Source organism: Phoca vitulina, unplaced genomic scaffold (genome assembly GCF_004348235.1).
Source record: "Phoca vitulina isolate PV1807 unplaced genomic scaffold, GSC_HSeal_1.0 scaffold17, whole genome shotgun sequence".
NCBI classification, from domain to species: Eukaryota; Metazoa; Chordata; class Mammalia; order Carnivora; family Phocidae; genus Phoca; species Phoca vitulina.
This window is the reverse complement of record NW_022589720.1, coordinates 45481-67602: the sequence shown is the minus strand read 5'-3', so window position 1 is coordinate 67602 and position 22122 is coordinate 45481. Positions and strand designations below refer to the sequence as shown.

Genomic DNA, 22122 nt, shown 5'->3' with positions numbered 1-22122 from the left:
TCTACTCTGATGGAGTGGACAAGAGCCAGACGTGGCCGGCTGATCTCAGGACTGCAGCTCCAGGCCAGTCATTGGGTTTACCACATTTCCAGAGCTAAAGTGGGACAGCAGAACATCCTCTAAAGGTGAAAATACGGTCAGGTGCTTGTCACGCCCCTGCATAAAAGCTCTGTCCCTACTGTGATCACGACTGTAAGCTTCAGTTCTAAATAGGACAGAACAATAAGCTAAGGCAGGGTGATGCATCCAACCCCACCTTCTGGGAGTGGCTCATACTCTACCTCAGCCACATGTGTGGGTGCTGTCTTGAACAGATACGCACGCTGACCCTGGCCCGCTTGCACAAAGCGGGGAGAGCCGCATGTTGCACCAAAGCCACATCCTAGCCAAAAGGGCGAGTGTGCACCACAGTCAGGGTGTGTTCAATTTCGGGTGTGACTGCTAAGGAATGCTTCTGAAGGCGGGGGTGTGTGTCTCGGGGAAGCTAGAGTAGTAAGGGCAGAGTAGAGCGTGGTGTTCTGGTGTCAAAGCCGGACGCAGAAAAGGTGAGGCTGGGAGAATGCCCCGTCTCACTCCCTCCCTCAGCTGCCCAGCTCTGCATCCAGGCTTCCTCTGCCACGGAAGCCGCTTTGTGACCTGTGTGTCTTGAAGCGCTGGAGTCCACGTGTCTGGGAGCAGTCCCGGGCAGTGCTTCAGGAGCTGGGCATGATACTCCACTTCCTCCAAGCGTCCTGCGTCCCTCCTGGGCCCCAGTGACCTCCCTCTTCTGACACCCCCACTCCTGGTCTCTCTTCACCCCTGGTCTCCCGTGGTCTCCCTGAATTTGCGTCTCAAGGTCTGCTTCTGGCCTCAGAGGCAGGACCGGTCTCACTGCCACACTGGCTGGTTCGGCATGGGAAATAACCCCTGGCAGCTCCAGACCCACACGTCCTCCTCCACTTATCTCATCCACTTAGTGGCTTTGCTGAAGGGGATGGCCGCAGAGTGAACAACGCAGCCCCTCGCTGGGGGCTGCTTCCCAAGTTCAGAGACTGCTGGACCCTCCACTTGGGCTGGCTGAGAGGGATCCAATGACTCGAGTTCAGCTAGTATAGGATTAGATGGGAGAAAACGCCCTCAGGCCACCCAGCATGAACCACCCCCCCCACCCCCAGGCCAAACTTGCTTCTCTCCGCCTGCCTCCTGTGGTGGATGGAGTTGGCTGGCTCCCCCTGTCGGGCTCCAGTGGGGCCCCTGGCAATGTGCACATCTGCCCTAGACACCCTGCGCCTGCATTTCTGCAGAAGTCTCACACCACGTCCCTGCGTCACCCTGGCTTCACCACCGGAGGTTCACGTGGCCTTCAGGCCCGGGGCACCCACTGCCTGCACCGGGTCTTTAGTCCTCACTCCTGCCTCCTGACTCAGAAAGAGACTGGCTGCTCTGGGGCTCCATGTGTGCTCTTCCTTCTGCTCAGAATGTCCTTCCCTTCTTGTCTGCAAATACTCACCGTCCTCAAGGACACAGACCACATCCGGAGATCCACCCCCCGCCACCCCGGCCGAGGCTGCAGCTCCCTCCCAGCATTGTGGGTTTGTCTTACGCTGGAAGATGCAACAGTTTGGGTTCCCATGTGTGTCCCTTTGAGGGTGGGAGCCATCGCCTGTTCTTTTTGTACTCTCATGCAAGTGGTGGATGGATGGATGGATTCCTTCATTGCAGAGGAGGCTGGATGGATGACAGCCAAGATCCATTCTGATTTTAAGATTCTGTGTATGGGAGAGTTTGATGGGAGTCCATTTACAAGGCACGCTCCCAGGAACACATGGCCCCCTGTAATACAGCTGCAGTAACCGAAAACCAGACATTGCTGGGCACTCTCCCTAGTAATTAATGCTGACACCTTGGGGACTTCATTCTGATAGCTGAAGGCCTGCGTCACATCCCACAAGGTAGGGGGAGATTTCAGTTTCTCAAGGTGCAATAATCAATCAGGATGCTAACAAAATTACAATGGTTGTGAGGAAACAATCAGCTAAACCAGAAGGCTCCACCATCGGTTACCCTAAGTGCTTTAGGGGTGATTTTCTCAACAGAGGCTTTCCACTGGAGCTTCCCAAGCTGGTGAAGATGCCTGCCCTGGGAGGGGAGTGGGGCTGTCTGAATTTTCTGTGGAAAAGGCAGAAGGCTACAGATTCAGGGGCAAGTCTTGGCCCTGCCAACCCCACAGGTACCCTAACTCATACTGTTGGTGTTTCGTTGTGGAATGGAGAGGACAGCAGAAGGGTATAAACTCCAAAAACTACAGAAGGCTTTGTCCTTGTCAACCAGGATTGCTCTCCATTACTGTCCTGAGTTAATTCTGGAGGCTCCCATAAAAGAAAGCTTTTGGCAAATAGAAAATGCCATTATCTTAGTGCTTTGGTGTTTACTTGAGGCTTACAAAGTATAAGCTAATGCGAGGATGAATCTGTATTTTTTCTTTCAGGGTATTTCTTTATATTTTGAAATCTGTGCTGAAAGATAAGTTTGAAATCCCAGGCTCACCCAAAGGCAGTAAAACCAGTGCCCTCAGATAATTGGAAACCTTGCTCTGGGAAAGGGGTGTCAGGTAGCATTCTTTCTTTTCCTGCCTAATTGTTCCCACACTGAATCTCCTTCTGCTATTGCAGAAGAAATTCCAACAGAAAGTTCATGCACCATAGAGAGCATGAGGCATCACATAACATGTTGCCACGTGAGCTCATATCACATGATGTGCATCTTGTCACTGAGTGAGAGAACATCACGGGATGTACCACAAAGATGATGCTCTGGACTTCAGTCTACGGACTTTACACAGATTATTTCTAATCTCTCTGACACACCTTCCAGACAGCTGCTACAATCCCAGGTTATGGGAGGACACGGGCTTACGGAGGTACACCATCTACCCGCCAGTAAGGGTACAGCCGGGATCTGGAGCCAGGCTGTCTGACTTTGGAACTGAGCTCGGCAGCTGGGCAATGCTCCCTCCCCTAGGGGCTGTCTCCACCCAGAACCTCAGGGACTCTTGGTCTGGTGGCCACACGGGCCGTCCAAAGCATGCCTGCATCTGATGGGATCAAGCAGTATGAAATAACACTTTAACCGTCCTTGACTCCTGCTCTCCTGTTTCTGTCCTCGGTCCATGAGGAGATCTGAAGCCATGCCCTGGTGCACATCTGCTCCACACCTTGTCATCATGCAGGGTCCAGGTGGTGTGGCTTCCTGGAATTCCATGTCAGAGAGGATAGGCCTCTCTTAAGGAGCTGGCATGCTTTCTTCCTGGCACGCAGCATTGCCGAGCTGAACGTAAGGCTCACTTACGTAACGTAAGACTGAATCAGTCTTTGCTGCTTCTGGGTACCAGGTACTACTCATTTGTATGAGTTCTTGACCCACTTATTCTAAATATTCTGTTTATATCAGTTAGGTCTTTATCCAGAAAGAGGTGGAGTATAAAAGATACACATACATAATGCTGAGAGCATTGACCTATGCAAAGCAACACAAAACTCAAGGTAGAGTATGTGTCAGAGCCTTGATTCGGTGGGGAGAGGTCAGGGTGAGCAGGAGGAGAGGAATGCATGCAGGACAGCTGACGGACCTGGAAAAGACAGCAGGAGCCTGAGGGGCAGGTGGGAGCCTGCTGCCCATGCCACCGGGGGACCCCGAGGTTGCAGACAGAGACCCTCGCACAAGACACAAGCTTGTACAGGTTTATCCCCAAAGGTCTGGAAGGTAGGAACCTGGCTCTGTCCCACCTGGGAATGCCGTAGAAGTACTGCAACAGTTGGGTCAGCTCGATGCTGGAGGTGTGTTTGCTGGACCAGAGCGGGCCCCTCGTGCAGACCTGCACCACTGCTCTTCCCTGGTGGTCTCGGGTCCCTGAAGAAACAGAGGGCATCGTGAGGGGGCAGCCCCAGTGGGGACATGCATGGCTTCAAGCTTGAGAAATACTGAGCTAGGGTCTGCAAACTGTTGAGGTGTTGGCTTAGATGTGAGATCTGCCAGGAGAGGAGGGGCTGGTCCTCACCTGGGCAGGAGAGCTATGCTCACCTAAAAGGGCGATGGCACTGCTGTGGCCTGAATGTTTGTGTTCCCCCCAAATCCTTATGTTGAAACCTAACCCCCAGTGTGGGGATACTAGGAGGTGGGCCTTTGGGAGGTGCTTACGTTATGAGGGTGGAGCCCCATGAATGGGATTCATGGTTCTTACAAAAGACCCCAGATTGTTCCCTCACTCTTTCCACCATGTGAGGACGCAGTAAAAAGGTGTCAACTATGAACCAGGAAGAGGGGCCCTCACTAGAACCTGACTGTACTGGCACCTTGATCTTGGACTACCAGCTTCCAGAACAGAGAAATACATGTCTGTTGTCTAGAAGGTATCCAGTCCCTGGTATTTTGTTATACCTGCCCAGAGTAAGACGGCCATGCTCACCTGGGAGGGTGATGACCCCGGACTGCAGGAGCTCCTGGCTGACCTCCAGCCCCTGCCTGGGCATCTGATTGGGCATGTCTCCTGTGCTGGGTGGCCGTCCTCCTCCCTCGGGGCCCAGTGGCTCAGCAAGCACATCTGGAATCTGGCCAGGATCATGCCCTCGGAAGGTGCTGCTGTCTATGTCAACACCAGCTAGACAAGAGAAAGAGACCTGGTCAAAGACGAAGGGTTTCTCTGGTTTGAAGGCAGCTACTCAGCTGGCTACACACACAAGGAGAAAACCATGAGTGAAAATACTGGGTCCCATGAGAACTTGTCCCATTTCTGGTGGAAAACATCAGCGTGTCACACCTGCCCTGACAGGTGCATTCCTGAGCAGCATGAATAAACACATAAAAACTGAACATTCCAGTTGCACCAAGAGTGCTCACTTCTTAAACACCCTTCAGGGAGAAAATTTTTATACTGAATAATGTCATCCTAATTTATTTTCTCACACAGATTTCCCAAAAAGTGTCACAAAAATATATCCACAAGGGGTGAGAGCACCCTGAGGGCAGGCAGCATCATAGTTGGGCGTGCCTCCCCCTCCTGCATCACCCAGAGAAGGGGGACCAGGCTCCCCTGCATCACCCGAGACGGGGGTCCTGGACCTCCTGCATCACCCAGAGAAGGGGGACCTGGACCTCCTGCATCACCCAGAGAAGGGGGACCTGGACCTCCTGCATCACCCAGAGAGGGGGAAGCGGGCTCTCCTGCATCACCCAGAGAAGGGGGACCTGGATCTCCTGTATCACCCTGAAGGGGAGGGCTCATGTTCATGCACCAGCTTGGAGGAGACAGCAGTGGCTGAGGCTTGTGGGCTTGCTCCTCAGCCCTGTCTTCTACACTGCACTTCACAGGGGATGAACCATACCACAGACACAGCAAGCCGATTCAAGCCCCAGCCTTGCAACCCCCAGGGCCTGTGCTGCCCCACTGAGGGGAGAGATGGTCTTGGCCAGAGCTAGTTGGCACCTAAGACCCTGTGGGGCACCCTGAACCAATCCGGACTTTGCTTTCCTGTCCCTTAGTCTCTTCCTGAACTTCTTACAGTGCTAATGTCTTATAACTCTCTTAACAGCTCTCATTCTAGCTCTCATTCTAGCTAGACCAGAAAAACCCACAGCATTCTTTATATATATATTTAAAAAAAACAACTTTGGGGTGCCTCAGTCAGTTAAGCATCTGATTCTTGATCTCAGCTCAGATCTTGATCTCAGGGTCATGAGTTCAAGTCCCACTTTGGGCTCCACATTGGGTGTGGAGCCTACTTTTAATTTAAAAAATAAAATAAAACAACTTTATTAGGTATATTTTATGTATAATAAAACTCACTCATTTCAAGGGTATAATTAAGAGGATTTTAGCAACTTTACCAAGCGGTACAACCATCACCATAGGTCAGTTTTAGAACATTTCTATCCCTCCAGAAAGACCCCTCCTACCCCTGGCAACCACCTGTGTGCTTTCTGTCCTGGATCATTCATACAAATGGAATCAGACTATGGGGTCTCTTGCGTCTGACTTCTTTTACTCAGCACAACTGCTTTTGAGATTCACCCCGACTTCTCCTGCGTCAGAGTGTCATTCCTTCCGTGGGTCTCACCCCACTGTGTGGTGGACCACATTTTGTCTGTCCCTTTACCAGCTGATTGGTTACAACTGCATAGTATCCTTGAGAATGAATTTTTCATGTATGTTCAAATATTTTCTAGAATACGTCAGCACCATTGGTAAAATTTTGGGGTTCCCAAGTGTTCTAATGTTTTAATTCTACACTGACCTCAAGCTTCCTCACATGTATGGGGGGAGCAAACAACACATTCATGTGCTCTTTTCTTATTAGAAGTCTTCCTAGTTGAGGAGGTCATTCATGTGGGCTTTTCCTGAATTCAGCTTGCAGACTGTGGGACAGTGAAAGGAGAGGTCTGAGGTCCTGGGGGCTACGGTATTAAAATGGCTAGGAATAGGGATGCCTGGGTGGCTCAGTCAGTTAAGCGTCTGCCTTCGGCTCAGGTCATGATCCCAGGGTCCTGGGATCGAGTCCCACATCGGGCTCCTTGCTGAGCGGGGAGCCTGCTTCTCCCTCTGCCTGCCTCTGTCTCTCTCTCTCTGATAAATAAATAAAATCTTAAAAAAAAAAAAAAATGTTTAAAAAAAAAAAAATGGCTAGGAATAAAAGCAGTACCCTCATGTGGCTAATCAAGAAACAGGTGCTCATTTGCCACTGGCTGAATATGATATTCTTGAAATAAACTGAAATGTCACATTTAGTGTTTTGAAATTAGGTTGATTTTACATTCAAAGAAGAGAAAAAACAAAGTCTCAGGAGCTGGAGCAAACTGGAACAGAGGAAAGCAAGTTCGAACAGAAAAGAAGGAGCTGGAACAGAGGAGAACCAGACGGAACAGGAGGAGTAGCTGGAACAGAGGAGAACCAGGTAGAACAGGAGGAGTAGCTGGAACAGAGGAGGAGCACCTGGAACAGAGGAGAACCAGACAGAATAGGAGGAGTAGCTGGAACAGAGAAGGAGCACCTGGAACAGAGGAGAACCAGACAGAACAGGAGCATCTGGAACAGAGGAAGAGCAGCTGGAACAGGAGGAGTAGCTGGGCCAGAGGAGGAGCACCTGGAACAGAGGAGAACCAGGTAGAACAGGAGTGGCAGCTGGAACAGAGGAGGAGCACCTGGAACAGAGGAGAACCAGACAGAACAGGAGCATCTGGAACAGAGGAAGAGCACCTGGGACAGGAGAAGTAGCTGGAACAGAGGAGGAGCACCTGGAACAGAGAAGAACCAGGTAGAACAGGAAGAGTAGCTGGAACAGAGGAGCACCTGGAACAGAAGAGAACCAGACAGAACAGCAGCATCTGGAACAGAGGAAGAGTGGCTGGAATAGAGGAGCACCTGGAACAGGAGAGGAGAACCAGGTAGAACAGGAGTGGCAGCTGGAACAGAGAAACAATGTTTGTGCTGTGGACGAGTGAGTGTACTAATTGTTACTTGTTTAACTCAGGTCTCAGCAGGATGTTCCAGCTGAGGCATTTTCCTATGTTGATAAGGACATGAGTTCTAGGGCCACACCACAAACTGCACTCCAGGGACAAGTGTGTGTCCAGGCAGCAAGGATGGAGGAGAATGCCTGTACTAACAAGCCACTGGCTACTCACTGGGTGACCAATCATCGAGGCCCTTCTGCCCAGGCCTCTGGTGTCACCACCCAGCTTCTCGTGGGTGGAAGCAGTGTCTTCTTATCCACAGGCTCTGTCCTTCTTCCACGGCTCTGGACAATCCACAGGAGGGGACAGGTGGAGGAAGGGAAAGAGTGCTCTCAGGAAGGGAACTCCCCACTTCAGGCGAGGGAGACGAGCCCTCTCTCCCCACCAGCCCTCAGTGCTAACTCATGCGTAGTCTCTGGAGCTGAGTAGGCAGAGCCCACTGGGGACTGCAGAGAAAGGGCTGCTTGAGAACGCCACGTCTCTGACAAGACTGGCATCCGCAGGGGGTGCTCCGTGACACACAGGGAGCCAGCGGGCCAAACCTGGCTTCCACTTGGCAACACTGGTTTGTATGAGCCAAACCCACTGCCTTTATGACTGCCAGGGATCCTACTTGCAGTCGAACATATGTATCCCATGCCGCCACTCTGCCCAGGGACGCTGTGCCTGAATGTCCACGGACGGCATCTGCACAGGTGGCACTTCTCTGTAGAGACACGTACTTAAGGCTGTCCCCTCGCTGAGATGAGCTGCAGACATGAGTTTTCACATCCAGCGTGTGTGTGACTGTGGTTTAGGCCCTGGAAACAATGTTCAGGGAGTTGTTGCTGTGTTTTAATTTTAAATGAACTGCAGGGAGGCAGTAGAATGTTCTTAAAAAGCGCTAACCCTAAGCCAATAATTTTATTATAAAACGTTTTGTGGTAAGTCGGTGTGTGCTCTATGCTGTACGGACCCTGTCAGAATTTCAGACAGGAGCAGGCACCCTCATTTCAGAAGCAGCAGGCCCACCCAGAGGTGTGAGCAAGTCCCTCCTTGGGCCAGGTGGGCGGGCCAGATGTTGCCCAGGTGAGGAAGCTACAGTTTCTTCACTGTGTCGGATGCTGGGGCTAGCCTGCCTTCTGAGGGTTCCTGTTCTTCACTTCCTCCAAAATCACTGCCTTTGTTCTTCACAGAACATTTCTTTATTCAAAAATGGGAAATATTTGACCTAAGAAATATGCTGTCATTCCTTCCTTTTCATTCTTGATGTCCTGCAAACACTCTTCAAACAATCATGTTTTCCCTCCTGAGCAATATGGGAGACACTTCCAGTAGGCAGGACGTAGTTCAGCACATTTTGCAGGCTGCTGAGGTGTAACTCAGGCGCTGGTGTTATTAACCCTGAGCATAGCATCCAACTTACCCACAGGAAAGGAGTATTAATGCAATGTGGCGGGGTGAGTGGTGACCCCAAAAGGACAGGTCTACCCAGAACCTGTGAATATCACCTTCCTTGGAAAAGGGTCTTTGCAGATGTGAGTACTGAAGTGTACGGTGGACGCTGAATCCAAAGATAGGTGTTCTTGTAAGAGAAAGGAAGGGAAGGTTCGACACACAGAGAGACATGGGGAGGAGATGTTTGGAAGGGGGGAGCCCCGTGCAGCTGGAAGGACCCTCCCCTAGAGCTTCTGAAGCACAGCCCTGCCAATGCCTTGATGTCATACTTCTAGGTCATACTGGCCCCAGAACCAATGCGATAAATGTCTGAAGTCACCGTCTGCGGTATTTGCTGTGGCAGTCACAGAACGGAGTACGTGTGACCGTTATCTTCAACAGTCGATAGGGATGTGGACACAGGCTTCTCCTGGGTCGCCTGACCAGAGGAAAGACACAGCGTGGCAAGGAAGAAGGGAGGAGGGGAAGGAGTGGGGGAGGGGCACGGGGACAGGGTTGGGGAGCAGCAGGAAGGGTCGGGGCGGGACATTACCTGGACTCTCCGCTGTGGTGGAGGGGGGGCAGCCGGAGGCTGCACTTCTGGTCCCCTCAGCTTGTCCTCCTAAGAGGCCTCCCAGACTGGTGCTGACTGAGTGGTGGGAGGCCTGCCGGGTGTCACCTTGCCAGCTCCTGAGGGACCTGTCCCAGGACCGAGACCTCCGGAGAAGAGCGCTCCTTGTGGCTCCCGGACGTTTTTCCTGACTTGGGATCTCTACGGAGCCTACCCAGGGGCTGGGCCTTTCCTTCTGGGTTGGGCTGGCTGCTGCCCTGGCCGCCGTGGTCTGGGAGCTGCAGGCCTCGTCCCCAAGAGACTCTTCGGAACTGGAGCCCAGGGGCATGGGGTTCCGCAGGGCCTCCATGTAGGACTTCCTGAACCAACGTCTGGCCTCCATGCTGGCCGAGTCCCCGGGCAACTGCCTTCTGGAGCTTGGACTGCCCATGTCCTCACAGACAGTGAGGGCCTGGGGGCTGTCCCTTTTGTCTGTGGCATCCAGGCTCCCTCTTGGTCCTTCCCGTGGGCCCAGCTCTGAGGGCCCAACCCCTACAAGGCCTCCGTCGGAGCTCCCAAATGGGCTCCTAGGGCCTTCCCACCCAGCTCTTCCTGGGGAAGGTTGGTGGCTAGGCTGGTCACTGCCAGGATGCCTATGGCAGCGGGGCAGGGTTGGGGTGTTGCTGGAAGGGGTGGTCTCCTGGGGATGGGTGTTGGCCACGGCTGGTGCTGGGGCCAGAGCTTTGGAGGTGCTCCTGGGGGGTGGCTGCTCAGGCCCAGGACAGCTGCAGTGGGGCAGGACAGTTCTGAATGTCGGTACAAAGACGGGGTCTGTGACACTGCTCCACGGGGTGCGGAAGACCGCAGAGCCTGAGGTCAGCAGGCAGTGTTGTAAGGGACGCTGTTCCGCTCCCCGTTCAGCCATTGCAGGAACTGTCCCGTGAAGACGCAGCTGTACACGGCCTCAGGGACAGTGACCTCGGAGCCTCGTCCGCCCTGGGAGAGGCATTTTAAAACCAGTCTGGCTGACTGCTTCCCCACCGATGTGACCTGCAGGTAGAAGTCCCCAGGCCTGAGCCTGACTCCACGGAGGGACGCCAACTGCACCACCACCTTCTCATCGATGCACAGTGGCCAACCTTCATGGAAGAAGATGAGGCCTGTGTACCTGGCCTGGGACGAGAGAAGGAGGGAAGGAGATGAGACCTCTGTGGTAGTTCCTCATGGGAGGCCCGGGGGAGGTGGGCAACAGGACAGGAGGGAGGAATCCATGGAAGGAGCTGTCCAGGCAGTCCCACCACAGGCAGCCTGGGCGCTCTGGGGAGAGTCTCTCCTAGGAACTGTCCCCACCTGGGGAAGGGGCTGGGCCTTCACACTCTCTCCACACCAGCCCTTAGCCTAAGCTCCACGGCACTTCTGGTTTTCCCAGGCGCCCACAGGCAGCCCCCCAAGAGGAGGGCTACTTCTGGAATTGCAGGGTCAGGGGGCACCATGAGAGGATGGTGGGATCTGTCTGGACGCTAACAATATCGGCTACAGGCTCCCACCCAATGCAATGGGGTCCTTCTACTAATGTGAAGGGGCCCATTAAGTCTGCAACTCAGCTGTAGATTATGTGGGGGAGTTGTGAAGCACATCTTTGAAAAGAACCTGCTGTAGAAAAGGTTGAGTGCAGGACGGCTAAGACACAGGCAAACACAAGCAGCGGCTGGCATGGGTATGAGAATGTCCAGCAGTTTGAGGAACAAGAGGTGGGACCCCCGACATGTCAGAAGTGGCAGTTGCAGATCCTAACATGGGACCACGTTCTACCGTACCAGTTCAGTTACCATATACCTTGCTTCTCCCCACTCTAGTACTGACTTATTGCACAAACATTCTTATAGTGATAGAGGAAATGAAAAAGAACCTCATTCTGATACATCTCAAGAGCTGTGACTTTTCTTTCCCTTATCCATGCAAGATAGACTGCTCTAACCCACAGTAACAATGCAGACACAACTTGGGTGTTCAGCCAGCATTTCCCCAGGTTCCTCTCTCATACTTGCTGTCCTGGTGGCGACTTGCCTGTCCTCTGTGGTCAGAGATCTATCGTGCTTCTATCTCTTTCTATTATAAATAGTAGATGCAAGCAATGTTTCACTTTCTTTTGTTACCATTTCTTTTTCCTTTAAATTATTGTTTTAGGAAACATTCCTGGGATTAGGGTTAAGGATAAAAGATCGTGAACGTCTTCCATGATTCTTGGCAAAATGACAAATCTGCCATCAAAAGACACACTGTCAACAGCGATGAGTCACTGTGACAGTTTTGCCAGGATTCAGTGGCATGAGGCTTTACACTGAGGAATCTTATTCTAAATTTATATATATACTGTGGAACACTTGTTTTAATTCGCACCTATGTGTTCATGAAGCCAACCCCTTTTTCGATATTTGTTTCTTTTCTGCAGAATTTCTGTATTTTTGTTCCTTTTATGAACTGTGGCCTTGTTTTTGCCTTCTTAGTGCTGTGAGGTTTTTAAAAAATTGAACAAGACAATAATTTTTGCCCTCACCATTAGCAAATGTTTGTCTGTGTTATGGATCTACTAGCTGCTTATGTTTGTCCCAGTTTACTTGCTTTTTAGTTATGTTCCTTTCCTCTCTTAAATTTCAAACAAGTTGAATTTCTTGACTTTTTTGTGATATCTTTTCTCTCCTTAAAACTTAGAGTTTAAAATCTTACTGTAGGTTGTCTTTTGCGTTTATTTTATATTAGTTTTCCTCAGAGTTGAGGTCTAGAAAATACTTAATGTTTTCATACATCTGGATTTGGAAATTGTACCTTAAATACACTGGTACGTTCCTAAGAGCCAAGGCCTCATTAATGGGGTTCCCACCATGCGCTCGCCCTGGGCCACAGGAAGGGGGCACCGTCCAGCCTCCCAGGAGCCCGCGGCCTGGGTTGGGGGTAGGGTCTGGCACAAATGAAGCTAGTATTTACTGGGCACCTGCGGCCATGCTTAATTAAAAATTAAGATTTTCAGATTGGAAAAATAATACCTGTGCATTGCAAAACCTGGAGGATTCAGAAAGAAAGAAAATAATAATCCCAACACCAACCCCCAGAACTCAGCATTGTTAACATTTATGTGTGTTTCATTTCATTATTTTTCCAGTGTATTTCTAATGGTTGAGATCCCAACACAAAAATACAACAGCATTTTCTGTGCTATGAGAAACTCTTCACACAGACCATTGTTAGAAACGCGCCCCCCAATTTTGCTCTAATTAAAATACCAACCCCATCATTGGGCCTGGAGCCCCACCTGGGTGTCAGATGCTTTTGCAGAATCTGAGGCCACGGAAGTTGAAGGGTGTGGCCACGTGGGGCCCCGTGAAGCCCCATGGGGGCGCTCAGGTGTGGCCAGTGTCCTGGCTGCGTGGTCAGCGCCCGCCCCACACTGGACATAAAGATCCAGGAATCGTCCAGCCCTGTGGTCAGCAGCAGTGAGAATCCCAAGGGCCACCAGGGAGAGAAGTTCAACCTGAGCTGTGGCCTAAAGGTGTGCAGGGGGGTCAGCAGTGCGAGCCCCAGGAATGAACTTCATGACAGAAAGTTCTGGAAGCAGAGGGTCCGAGGCCAATGGTCAATGGGAGGGGCCACCTTCCTGGGGGTCTGTGCAGACTCAGGGTGGAGAGTGTGGGAGGACTGTGTAGCTCTCACACCTCAGCTCTGGCACTCCCCATCCTGGCCTGAAAACCGCTCTATCACCCAGATCCCAAAGGGCACGGTTGGGATCTGACTTTAACCAACACTTACTGGGTGCCAACAACATGCTCAGCACTTTGCATGCATCATGGCATTGAACCCTTACCCCACAAGATGATCTGCTGGTGGGACTCACAGGCCGCAGGTAACAAGATGCCTGGTGACTCTTGGCTAAGCAATGGAGAGGATGAATTCCCCCCCTGCAAAATGTGAAGGAGACAAGCCCCATGGTCTGAGCAGAGGCTCAGTGACACCTCTGAGAACCGGGTGCTCTCTAATTCAGAGCCCTTCATGTGTATGTGTTTCATCCTGATGCTGGTCATCCCATGGGCATGGGGATGGCTGCCCCAGCCTAATGATCACATCTTTATACACAGTGTCCCAAGCTGGGAAAAGTGGCTTCATGTGTCTTTCCTTTCCGAGGGGAACATGTTCTTATGAACATTTCACCCCCAGAAGACTTCTATCTCTCATTGGCAATAAGGGAGTGAGTGATCGCCCCTGGTTACAAGGCATGCTGGGAAAGTGGATGTCTCCAAGGGTCGGGAGTGACCGTACGCTACAGTTAAGTGTCTGCTGCAGGTGGGTACTATTGCTACCCTCCTCTACAGATGAACAAAATCAAGGATGAGAGCGATGGCTGGTGTAGGTCTTTATAGAGTTTGCAGTGGCAGAGCAGGGACCCCACGTCTTTCCTCCTGCAGAGCCTGTGGTCTTAACCCCTGTCCGGTACCACCTGGCAGGGACACCCAGACAGCCATACTGCAGGCTGACGAGTGGAGAGCGCCAAGTGCTGTGGGGACACAGAGGACAGAGATTCTGCTCAGGCATCGTCAGGGGGAGTGAGCTGGAGAGGAGAGCAGTGGTTATCCTGGCCTTTGAAAGGTAGTAGGACTTCAGCCAGGTGCAAGGGAAATGGAACGGGGAGGGTGAGCCCCAGGATGAATGAACATAGATGATGGGACAGTTTATGGATTAATCAAGGCTCTCTGGGTTGTAAGATGAATTTGTCTTGGGTCACTGGGAAGCCTGGAGGAGAGGAGCTTCAGACCTAGCCCAAGTAGGGGGCTCAAATGTGTCACTGGCGCCCTGTTTCTCTCCCTTGTTCCACTTGGCTTCACTATGCAGACAGGCTGGGTTAAGGTGAAAATCCTCCTGATACATAAAGCAAGTAGAAAGAGGATTTCTTGTCTGCGACATCTTTATACAAGCCCAGGTAAGACTCTAATTGAGTGTCTCAGTCCATTGAAGCTGCTGTAACAAAAATACCATAGATTGGGTAGCTTATAAACAGAAATTTCTTTCTCACTCTCTGGAGGCCTGGGGAGTCCAGGATCAAGGTGTTGGCAGGTGTGTTGTCTGGTCAGGGCCAGCTTCCTGGTTCAAAGATGACCAGCTTTTTGCGGTGTCCTCACATATGGCAGAAGGAGCAAGGGTGCCCTCTGAGACTTCCTTTATAAAGGCATGAATGGGATTGACTGAATCACTTCCCAAAGGTCCCACTTCTTAATACCATCACATTGGAAGTGAAGTTTCAATATACAAATTTTGTGGGGGACACAAACATTCAGTCTATAGCAGTAGATCATGTGCCCATCCCTGAAGGTGGTGTCTGACAGTGGGATAGAACACAGAGAGCCACAGTCTTGCCAGGATGGTGGAGCAGCATGGCAGGATGGTGGAGAGGTACCTACTGAATGATAAGGCAGAGGTGCAGGGCACACAATATATATCACTAGTACATGTACGATCTGTAATTGGTGCCTTCCACTTCTGTACTTTAGTTTCCTCATCTGAAAAATGGGACTAATATGATCATCCCTACTCATACATAAGGTCTGGGGCAGATTCCACATAAGAAGCATTTCCCTAATGATTGGTGAAGTTGAGCATCTTTTCATTTGCTTATTGGCCATTTGTATATCTGTTAGGAAGGTCATGGAAAAGACACAACCACCAGTTGACTTGTAAGCTGGACCCGGGCTCTTGGAAGCTCCTCACCTACTTCCCCTGTCCTTGGATGTGGGTTCCGCTTGCCTTTCCCACTACCAGAGGCTGCTTCAAGGACATAGACTTGAAACAGGGACATGGTGTTGAGAACACCTGCATGGTATATGTGACTGAACCTGGTTGAGGCCTCCATATAAACTTATATGATTTAGTGGGCAGAGGTGGGTTCTATCCATCTTGCTGCTTTGTATGTAAGTTCCTTTTGTTTATTAAAACCACCACCCGCCAATCTGGAGCAGCCGCCTCTTTCTTCAGTCTCTTCCTGCCCTCTGAGTACAAGGGCCAGTTTCAGATTACACCTGGAAAGCTCCCAAGAGTGCTGTGGACCAACAATATCTCCTTTGGAGAAATATCCATTCAGATCCTTTGTCCATTTCTAACTTGGGTTTGTTGTTGTTGTTATTGTTGAATTTTTGGAGTTCTTCATTTTTCTGGGTATTAATCCCTTATCAGATATGTTATTTGCAAATATTTTCTCCTATTCTGAGGGTTGCTTTTTTACTCTGTTGATAGTGCCTTTTAAGAACAAAGTTTTAAATTCTGATGAAATCCAATTTATCTCTTGTTATTTTTGTTGCCTGTGCTTTGGGTGTCATTTCCAATAAATCACTGCCAAATCCAATGTCATGAAGATCTTCCCCTATGTTTTCTTCTAAGAGTTTTATAGTTTTAGCTCTTGCTCATAGGTCTTTCATCCATTTTGACTTAATTTTTGTGTATGGTGTGAGGTAAGGCCCAACCTCATTCTTTCGCATGTGGATGTCCAGTTTTCCCACCACCATTTGTTGAAATGATGATCCTTACCTGGTTAATGGTCTTGGCACCCTTGTCACACATCATTTGACCCTATATATGAGGGTTTATTTCTGGGCTCTCTACTCTGTCCCACTGGTCTATATGTTTGTCTTACGGCAGTGCCACATTGTTTTGATTACTGTAGTTTTGTAATGAGTTTTGAAATCAGGAAATGTGAGTCTTCCAACTTTGTTCTTCAAGATTCTTTTGGCTACTTGGACTCTCTTGAGATTCCACAGGAATGTAAGCATAGAGTTTTCTATTTCTGCAAAAAAACATTGCTGTGATTTTGAGAGAGATTGCACTGAATCTACAGATCACTTTGGGTAGTACCGCCATCTTAACAGTATTAAATCTTCCAGTCCATGAACACAGGTGTCTTTCCATGTCTTAGCCCTTCTTTTCTTTCTTTCAGCAACATTTTGTAGTTTTCTGTAATCAAGTCTTTCACCTCTTTGTTTAAATTTATTCCTAGATATCTTATTCCTTTGGAAGGTACTGTAAATTTATTTTATTTTATTTTTTTAAAAGAGTTTATGTATTTATGAGAGGAAGAGCACAAGCACGGAGGTAGAGGGAACAAGCAGACTGCGCTAAGGGTGGAGCCCAACCTCACGACCTTGAGCTGAAACCAAGAGTCAGAGGCTTAAACGACTGAGTCACCCAGGCACACTTTTATTTTTAAAAGATTTTATTTATTTATTTATTTATTTATTTACTTACTTACTTAGAGAGGGCATGCGCATGAACAGGGGGAGGGGCAGAGGGAGAGGGAGAGAGAGAATCTTCAGCGGACTCCGTGCTGAGCATGGAGCTGATGCAGGGCTTGATCTCACAACCCTGAAATCATTACCTGAGCTGAAATCAAGAGTCAGACACTTAACTGACTGAGCCACCCAGGCATCCCTGCAAGGAGTAATTCTTTATCTCATTTCAACATCTTCCCTAAATGGTGTGCTCAGAACATTTACAGTGTTTCAAGGAAGAAGTGACAGAACTCAAGGTTTTTTTTTTTATTCAAGAGGAAGTTGGTGGGCTTCACTGTTTATGAGCTGCAGTTCAGCTGCTAAAAACAAGTTCAGGGCCCTTCTTTATAATGGGCTTTCACACAGCAGTCCAAGAACCTGAATTTCTCAAGATCAGCAGCAGGTTTTCAACCATAAAAATGTATCACAGCAGTTATTATAATACTCCAAAAAGTTTAGCTTCACTCTCCTACTTAAAACAAAACAGAACTTTTATGGTCCTTTGGAAAAGTCAGAGGGAGAACTTGTGGATTGAACGTGAGAAGTGAGGCTGAGCCTCCTGGGTCCTTGATGACTCCACATCCCATTGTTCCATGGAGACCATCCACTGTCCACTTGTCCTGGGCAAGGGGACAGGCAGCCTTCCTGGGCCTGACTGGGAACAGAGGGATGAGCTTCCCTCTCTGTGTGTCCATGGAACCCTGTCCTCACTGTCTGCTCACTGTCAGGGTCCTGCACCCCCTGGTCCCGTGGCTGACCCCAGGTGGTCCACCCAGCAACCTACCACCAGGCACAACTGAACAGTGAATGTGGTCAGGCCACTAGAGGGTCTTCAGCATGCCCTCAGGCCTAGCTCTGTACACAGTCTGGCTGCCACATGAACCCCCATGCACCCAGGCCTTGTTAATGTCTGTGTGTCTCAGCTGGGGCTGAGCATCACACCTCAGGGACCTCAGCATGAAGTTAAAGTTGCCATAGGCTAAATCATCAGTTTTCTTTTCTCTCTGGCTTTTCAAGGTTTCATTTCCGATTTTAGTAAATAGGGGATATTTCTAAAGTTAAGAAAGTAGAAAATGCAGAACCAGTCCTTTTCCATACCCACAAGCCTACCACAGCCCAAGCACCCCAACATCGCTGCATGTCCTCTTGTGATGGTTTAAAAGTGCATGTTAAAAAACTGGTATGAGACAAATTTACACCACTTATTGGCCTAATATTATCTCATAATAATTTCCTCCTCTATTTTTAAAAAAATTTCTTTAAAAATAATTTTAATTTGTGTATAATAATCCATCATATTTATATATCAGTTTAACCACTCCCCTAATATTTATTTCCATTTTTTACTATTATAAGTATTATTGTAATACATACTATTGGAATAAATCTGGTCCTGTATTTTATTTTAATTAATTTTTTTATAAGTAGGCTTGGCACCCAACATGGGGCTTGAACTCATGACCCTGAGATCAAGAGCCCCATGCTCTACCCACTGAGCCAGCTGGGTGTCCCTGGTCCTGTATTTTAAGTCATTGGCTGTAGGTTAAGATGTCTGATTCAAACTGTGCATGACAATATAAAGAGTCTCCATCCATATTAAACCACTGCTTTCCAGAGAGGTCATTCCAATTTCCACAAATATGAGAAGAGTATCAGCCTGTTTACCTTACTGAATTCTCCCTGCTCTGAATATTAATCTTCATAATCTTCTGCTCATTAGTAAACAAAAGCTTGTGTCTTGTCATCTACTTTGTGCCTCTCTGGCCACCGAAAGCCCAGCCTTCCCGGCCCTTCCATGGACAGCAGCGCCTCTTCCATATATTACCTCTTCAAGGCTCTGCCAGCTTTTATATTGGACTTAGTATTTGACTTATTTCTATGAGTTCTCTGCAAACATGACATAAGAAACAGCTTTTATTTGGCTTTTAATTTTGCTTCTGATGCTTCTGAAGCACAGATTTTCTAGATGTTTTTGCCACCAATCTATCAACTTCCTTTTTGTGATGGCTCTCATTGCTTGAGCCTGAGAAGTCAGTCCCCTCCCATCTCTCTGTGTTCGACCCTAACTCACAGACAAAAGTCTATGCTGGTGTTTTCCTGAGTGGCCTGCAGAGTGCTGGGTGGCTGCTCACCACGTTACTGAGACCCGCCCCCTCTCCCCTCGATTTCCCGTGCTGACTACACTGTTCTAAATTCTCTCCGGCTCTGGGTGATCAGGACTGGTCTGTTAAAGCAAGTCATCACTATGAAAGTATGGTTGTACACACTAAAACATTTTATTTTTGCTTTAAATATAAAAATGCTCATTCCTTCACCATCACCCTGGTGCAGAAGGGACCCCCTTCTATTTTGTTACTTAAAAACAATGTAAGAACCTATAGTAGTATAATTCAATTTACTCCCTTCCACATTTTGTGCTTGTGTTGTCATATTTTTAAAAATTTATTTCAATTCCAGTTAGTTAACATATAGTGTAATATTCGTCTCAGGTGTACAATTTAGTACATATGACACCCAGTGCTCATCACCAGTGCCCTCCTTAATCCCCATCGCCTAGTTCACCCATCCTTCCACCCGTCTCCCTTCTGGTAGCCATCAGTGTATTCTCTATAGCTAAGAATCTGTTTCTTGGTCTCTTTTTTTTTCCTTTGCTCATCTGTTTTGTTTCTTAAATTACACATATGAGTAAGATCATATGGTATTTGTCTTTCTCTGACTTATTCTGCTTAGCTTTCTCCTAAGGTCAGGAACAAGACAGGGATGTCCAGTCTCACCACTTTTATTCAACACAGTACTGGAGGTCCTAGCCACAGCAGTCAGACAACAAAAAGTAATAAAAGGCATCCAAACCCACGAGGTAGAAGTAAAACTTCCACTCTGTCCAGACGACATGACACTATATATAGGAAACCTTAGAAACCCCACCAAAAAATGACTAGAACTGATAAATGAATTCAGTAAGGTTGCAGGATACGAAATCAAAGCACAGAAATCTGTTGCCTTTATAAGTACTAACAATGAAGCAGCAGAAAGTTAAGAAAACAATCCCATTTACAACTGCACCAAAAATAATAAAAATATCTAGGGATGAACTTAACCTAAGAGGTGAAAGACCTATACCCTGAAAACTATAAAACATTGATGAAAGAAACTGAAGAGGACACAAAGAAATGGAAAGATATTCCATGCTCATGGTCTGGAAGAATACTGTAAAATGTCCACACTCCCCAAAGCAACCTACACATTCAATGGAATCCCTGTCAAAATACCAGAAGCATTTTTCACAGAGCTGGAACAACCCACCCTAAAATTTGTATGGAACCAGAAAAGACCCTGAATAGCCAAAGCAACCTTGAAAAAGAAAAACAAAACTGCAGGTAATATAATTCCAGACTTCAAGTTGTATAACAAAGCTATAATAATCGAAACAGTATGGTATTGGCACAAAAATGGACACATAGATCAATGGAACAAAATAGAAAACGGGACCACTGTCTTTTACCATACACAAAAATAAACTCAAAATGGATTAAGGACCTAAATGTGAGACTAGCCCTGAGGTTTCTTATGTTCGATTTCTTCTCATCTGAGCACCAGTTGTCCCTCTCTTGTTAGGTTTTCTTCCATCTGCGCTCCCTGCCGTCTCAGTAACCGGCCCCAGGTGTTCTTGCTCACTTAGGAAGTCATTGTTTCTCCATAATTTAGTTCTCTTAGATCTTTGTGTATCCACAGCTGTTGGATGGCTTTAAAAGAAAGTAGAATTGTTTTCATTTATGTAGGGTTTTCTGGTTGTTTTAGCAGGAGTAAAAGTCTCACACACTTCTACACCCTACCTAGAAACAGGGCTCACCTGTTCATTAGTCAATTTCCTTTGTTATTCTCTGACCCTTCCTCTATTTAGGAGTACACGTACAACTTTCCAAATGTAAGGGTGTTGTTGTTATTATTGATTTGTAGTTTTATTGCACTGCACTCTTCAGATATTAATTCTTTGTATTTATTGCCACCTTATGACTAATGGTCAATTCTGGTTAATTTCAGCAAATGTACAAGTACACTAAAGAAGAGTGTATGTTCTCTAATATTCTCTAGTTGTATACACTCTTGAAGTAAATATATATCCTCTAATTGTAAAGTTTGACCAGAATTTTATCAAATTTTGGAAACTGTTCCATATGTACTTGGGAAGGATGTGTATTCTAAGATTACTATGCATGCCCATGGGTGGAAGAGAGAAATCAGGTCTTCAGACATATACTCTAAGCAACATGTGGTCTGCTTATCTGTTTGCTTTGGAGAGAGGTGAGATCTCCCATTATGACTATGTTTACCCCTTGTAATTCCCTCAGTGTGTGCTCCAAGCCTTTCAGGCTATGTTATTTGGTGTTTACAGATTGTTTTGTACTCCTGGTTGTTACCAGCATTATTACTCAATGATCCACTTCAGCCTTCATGATGCATTTTGCCTTTTACTATGTTTAGTTTGTTATGAATAAAGCTACACCAGTTATCTTTGGTTAGAATTTTGCTGGGCTACCATTTCATAACTTTGCTTTCATCCTGTTACTGTATATGTTCCCATGCCTTTGCTTTGTTCCCTCCTTTTCTGGCTTCCATCTGATTTTATTTTCTTTATTGTAATCCCTGCCCCTGCTTCCTCCCCATCATGCAAACCTTCTATTTCTATATCTTTCTGATTACTTTTAACTTCCCCAGACATTTTTTGAGCCAAACTGTGATGAAAGGAAGTCACAGATAAGCTGATGAGTGACTCTAAGCATTTCTTGTATCTACAAAGAGATGGAAGAATGGTGGTTGTTGGAATCTTAGGTTAACATGACAACTTATCTTAAAATTGATATGATTAGTAATGCTCTTCAAGCCACATACTTTGATAATAGCAGGTAAATAAATAAAAACTGCCTTGATTTATATTAACTAAGGTATGTTTATATTCATAGTTGTTGAGATAAGTTCATTTTCTCCTATGTCATACAGATGATCAAATTTTATTTTCTTTATTAAAAAGTAAAAAGCAATATAAATGTGCAAATAGTAAGGATATCCCTAAATTTCATTTTGTGCTTATTAAATTATGTACTTGTGAATATGCATTGATATTAAACAGTAGAATTATTCATATGGCATTTTTAGAAAATAAGCAATTTTTTAAGTGGGAAGGGGGATGACTTATGATTAAAATGAAAGGAAAAAGAAACTTAACAGAAGAAAGAAGGCAAAACATTAGGTCAAAATAGCTTTTTAAAACACACCTTTGAAAGGGGACAGGCATTTTTGTTCCCTGTGCTGTAGTTTATCCCTGTTTCCTATCAATCAACACCCTTTAACTGTGCAAAAGGTACATAA

At 47.5% G+C, this 22122-nt stretch overlaps 1 protein-coding gene across 1 annotated transcript in view; it reads right to left on the bottom strand.

Moving 5' to 3' along the window:
- Positions 1 to 22122, bottom strand: part of PLEKHG4B (pleckstrin homology and RhoGEF domain containing G4B) — an 80012-nt gene that overhangs the window by 31688 nt on the left and 26202 nt on the right. Inside the window, 4 exon segments of the mRNA XM_032415169.1 lie at positions 3765 to 3888; positions 4445 to 4636; positions 9455 to 10351; positions 10354 to 10624. Coding sequence (XP_032271060.1) covers positions 3765 to 3888; positions 4445 to 4636; positions 9455 to 10351; positions 10354 to 10624 — 1484 coding nt within the window.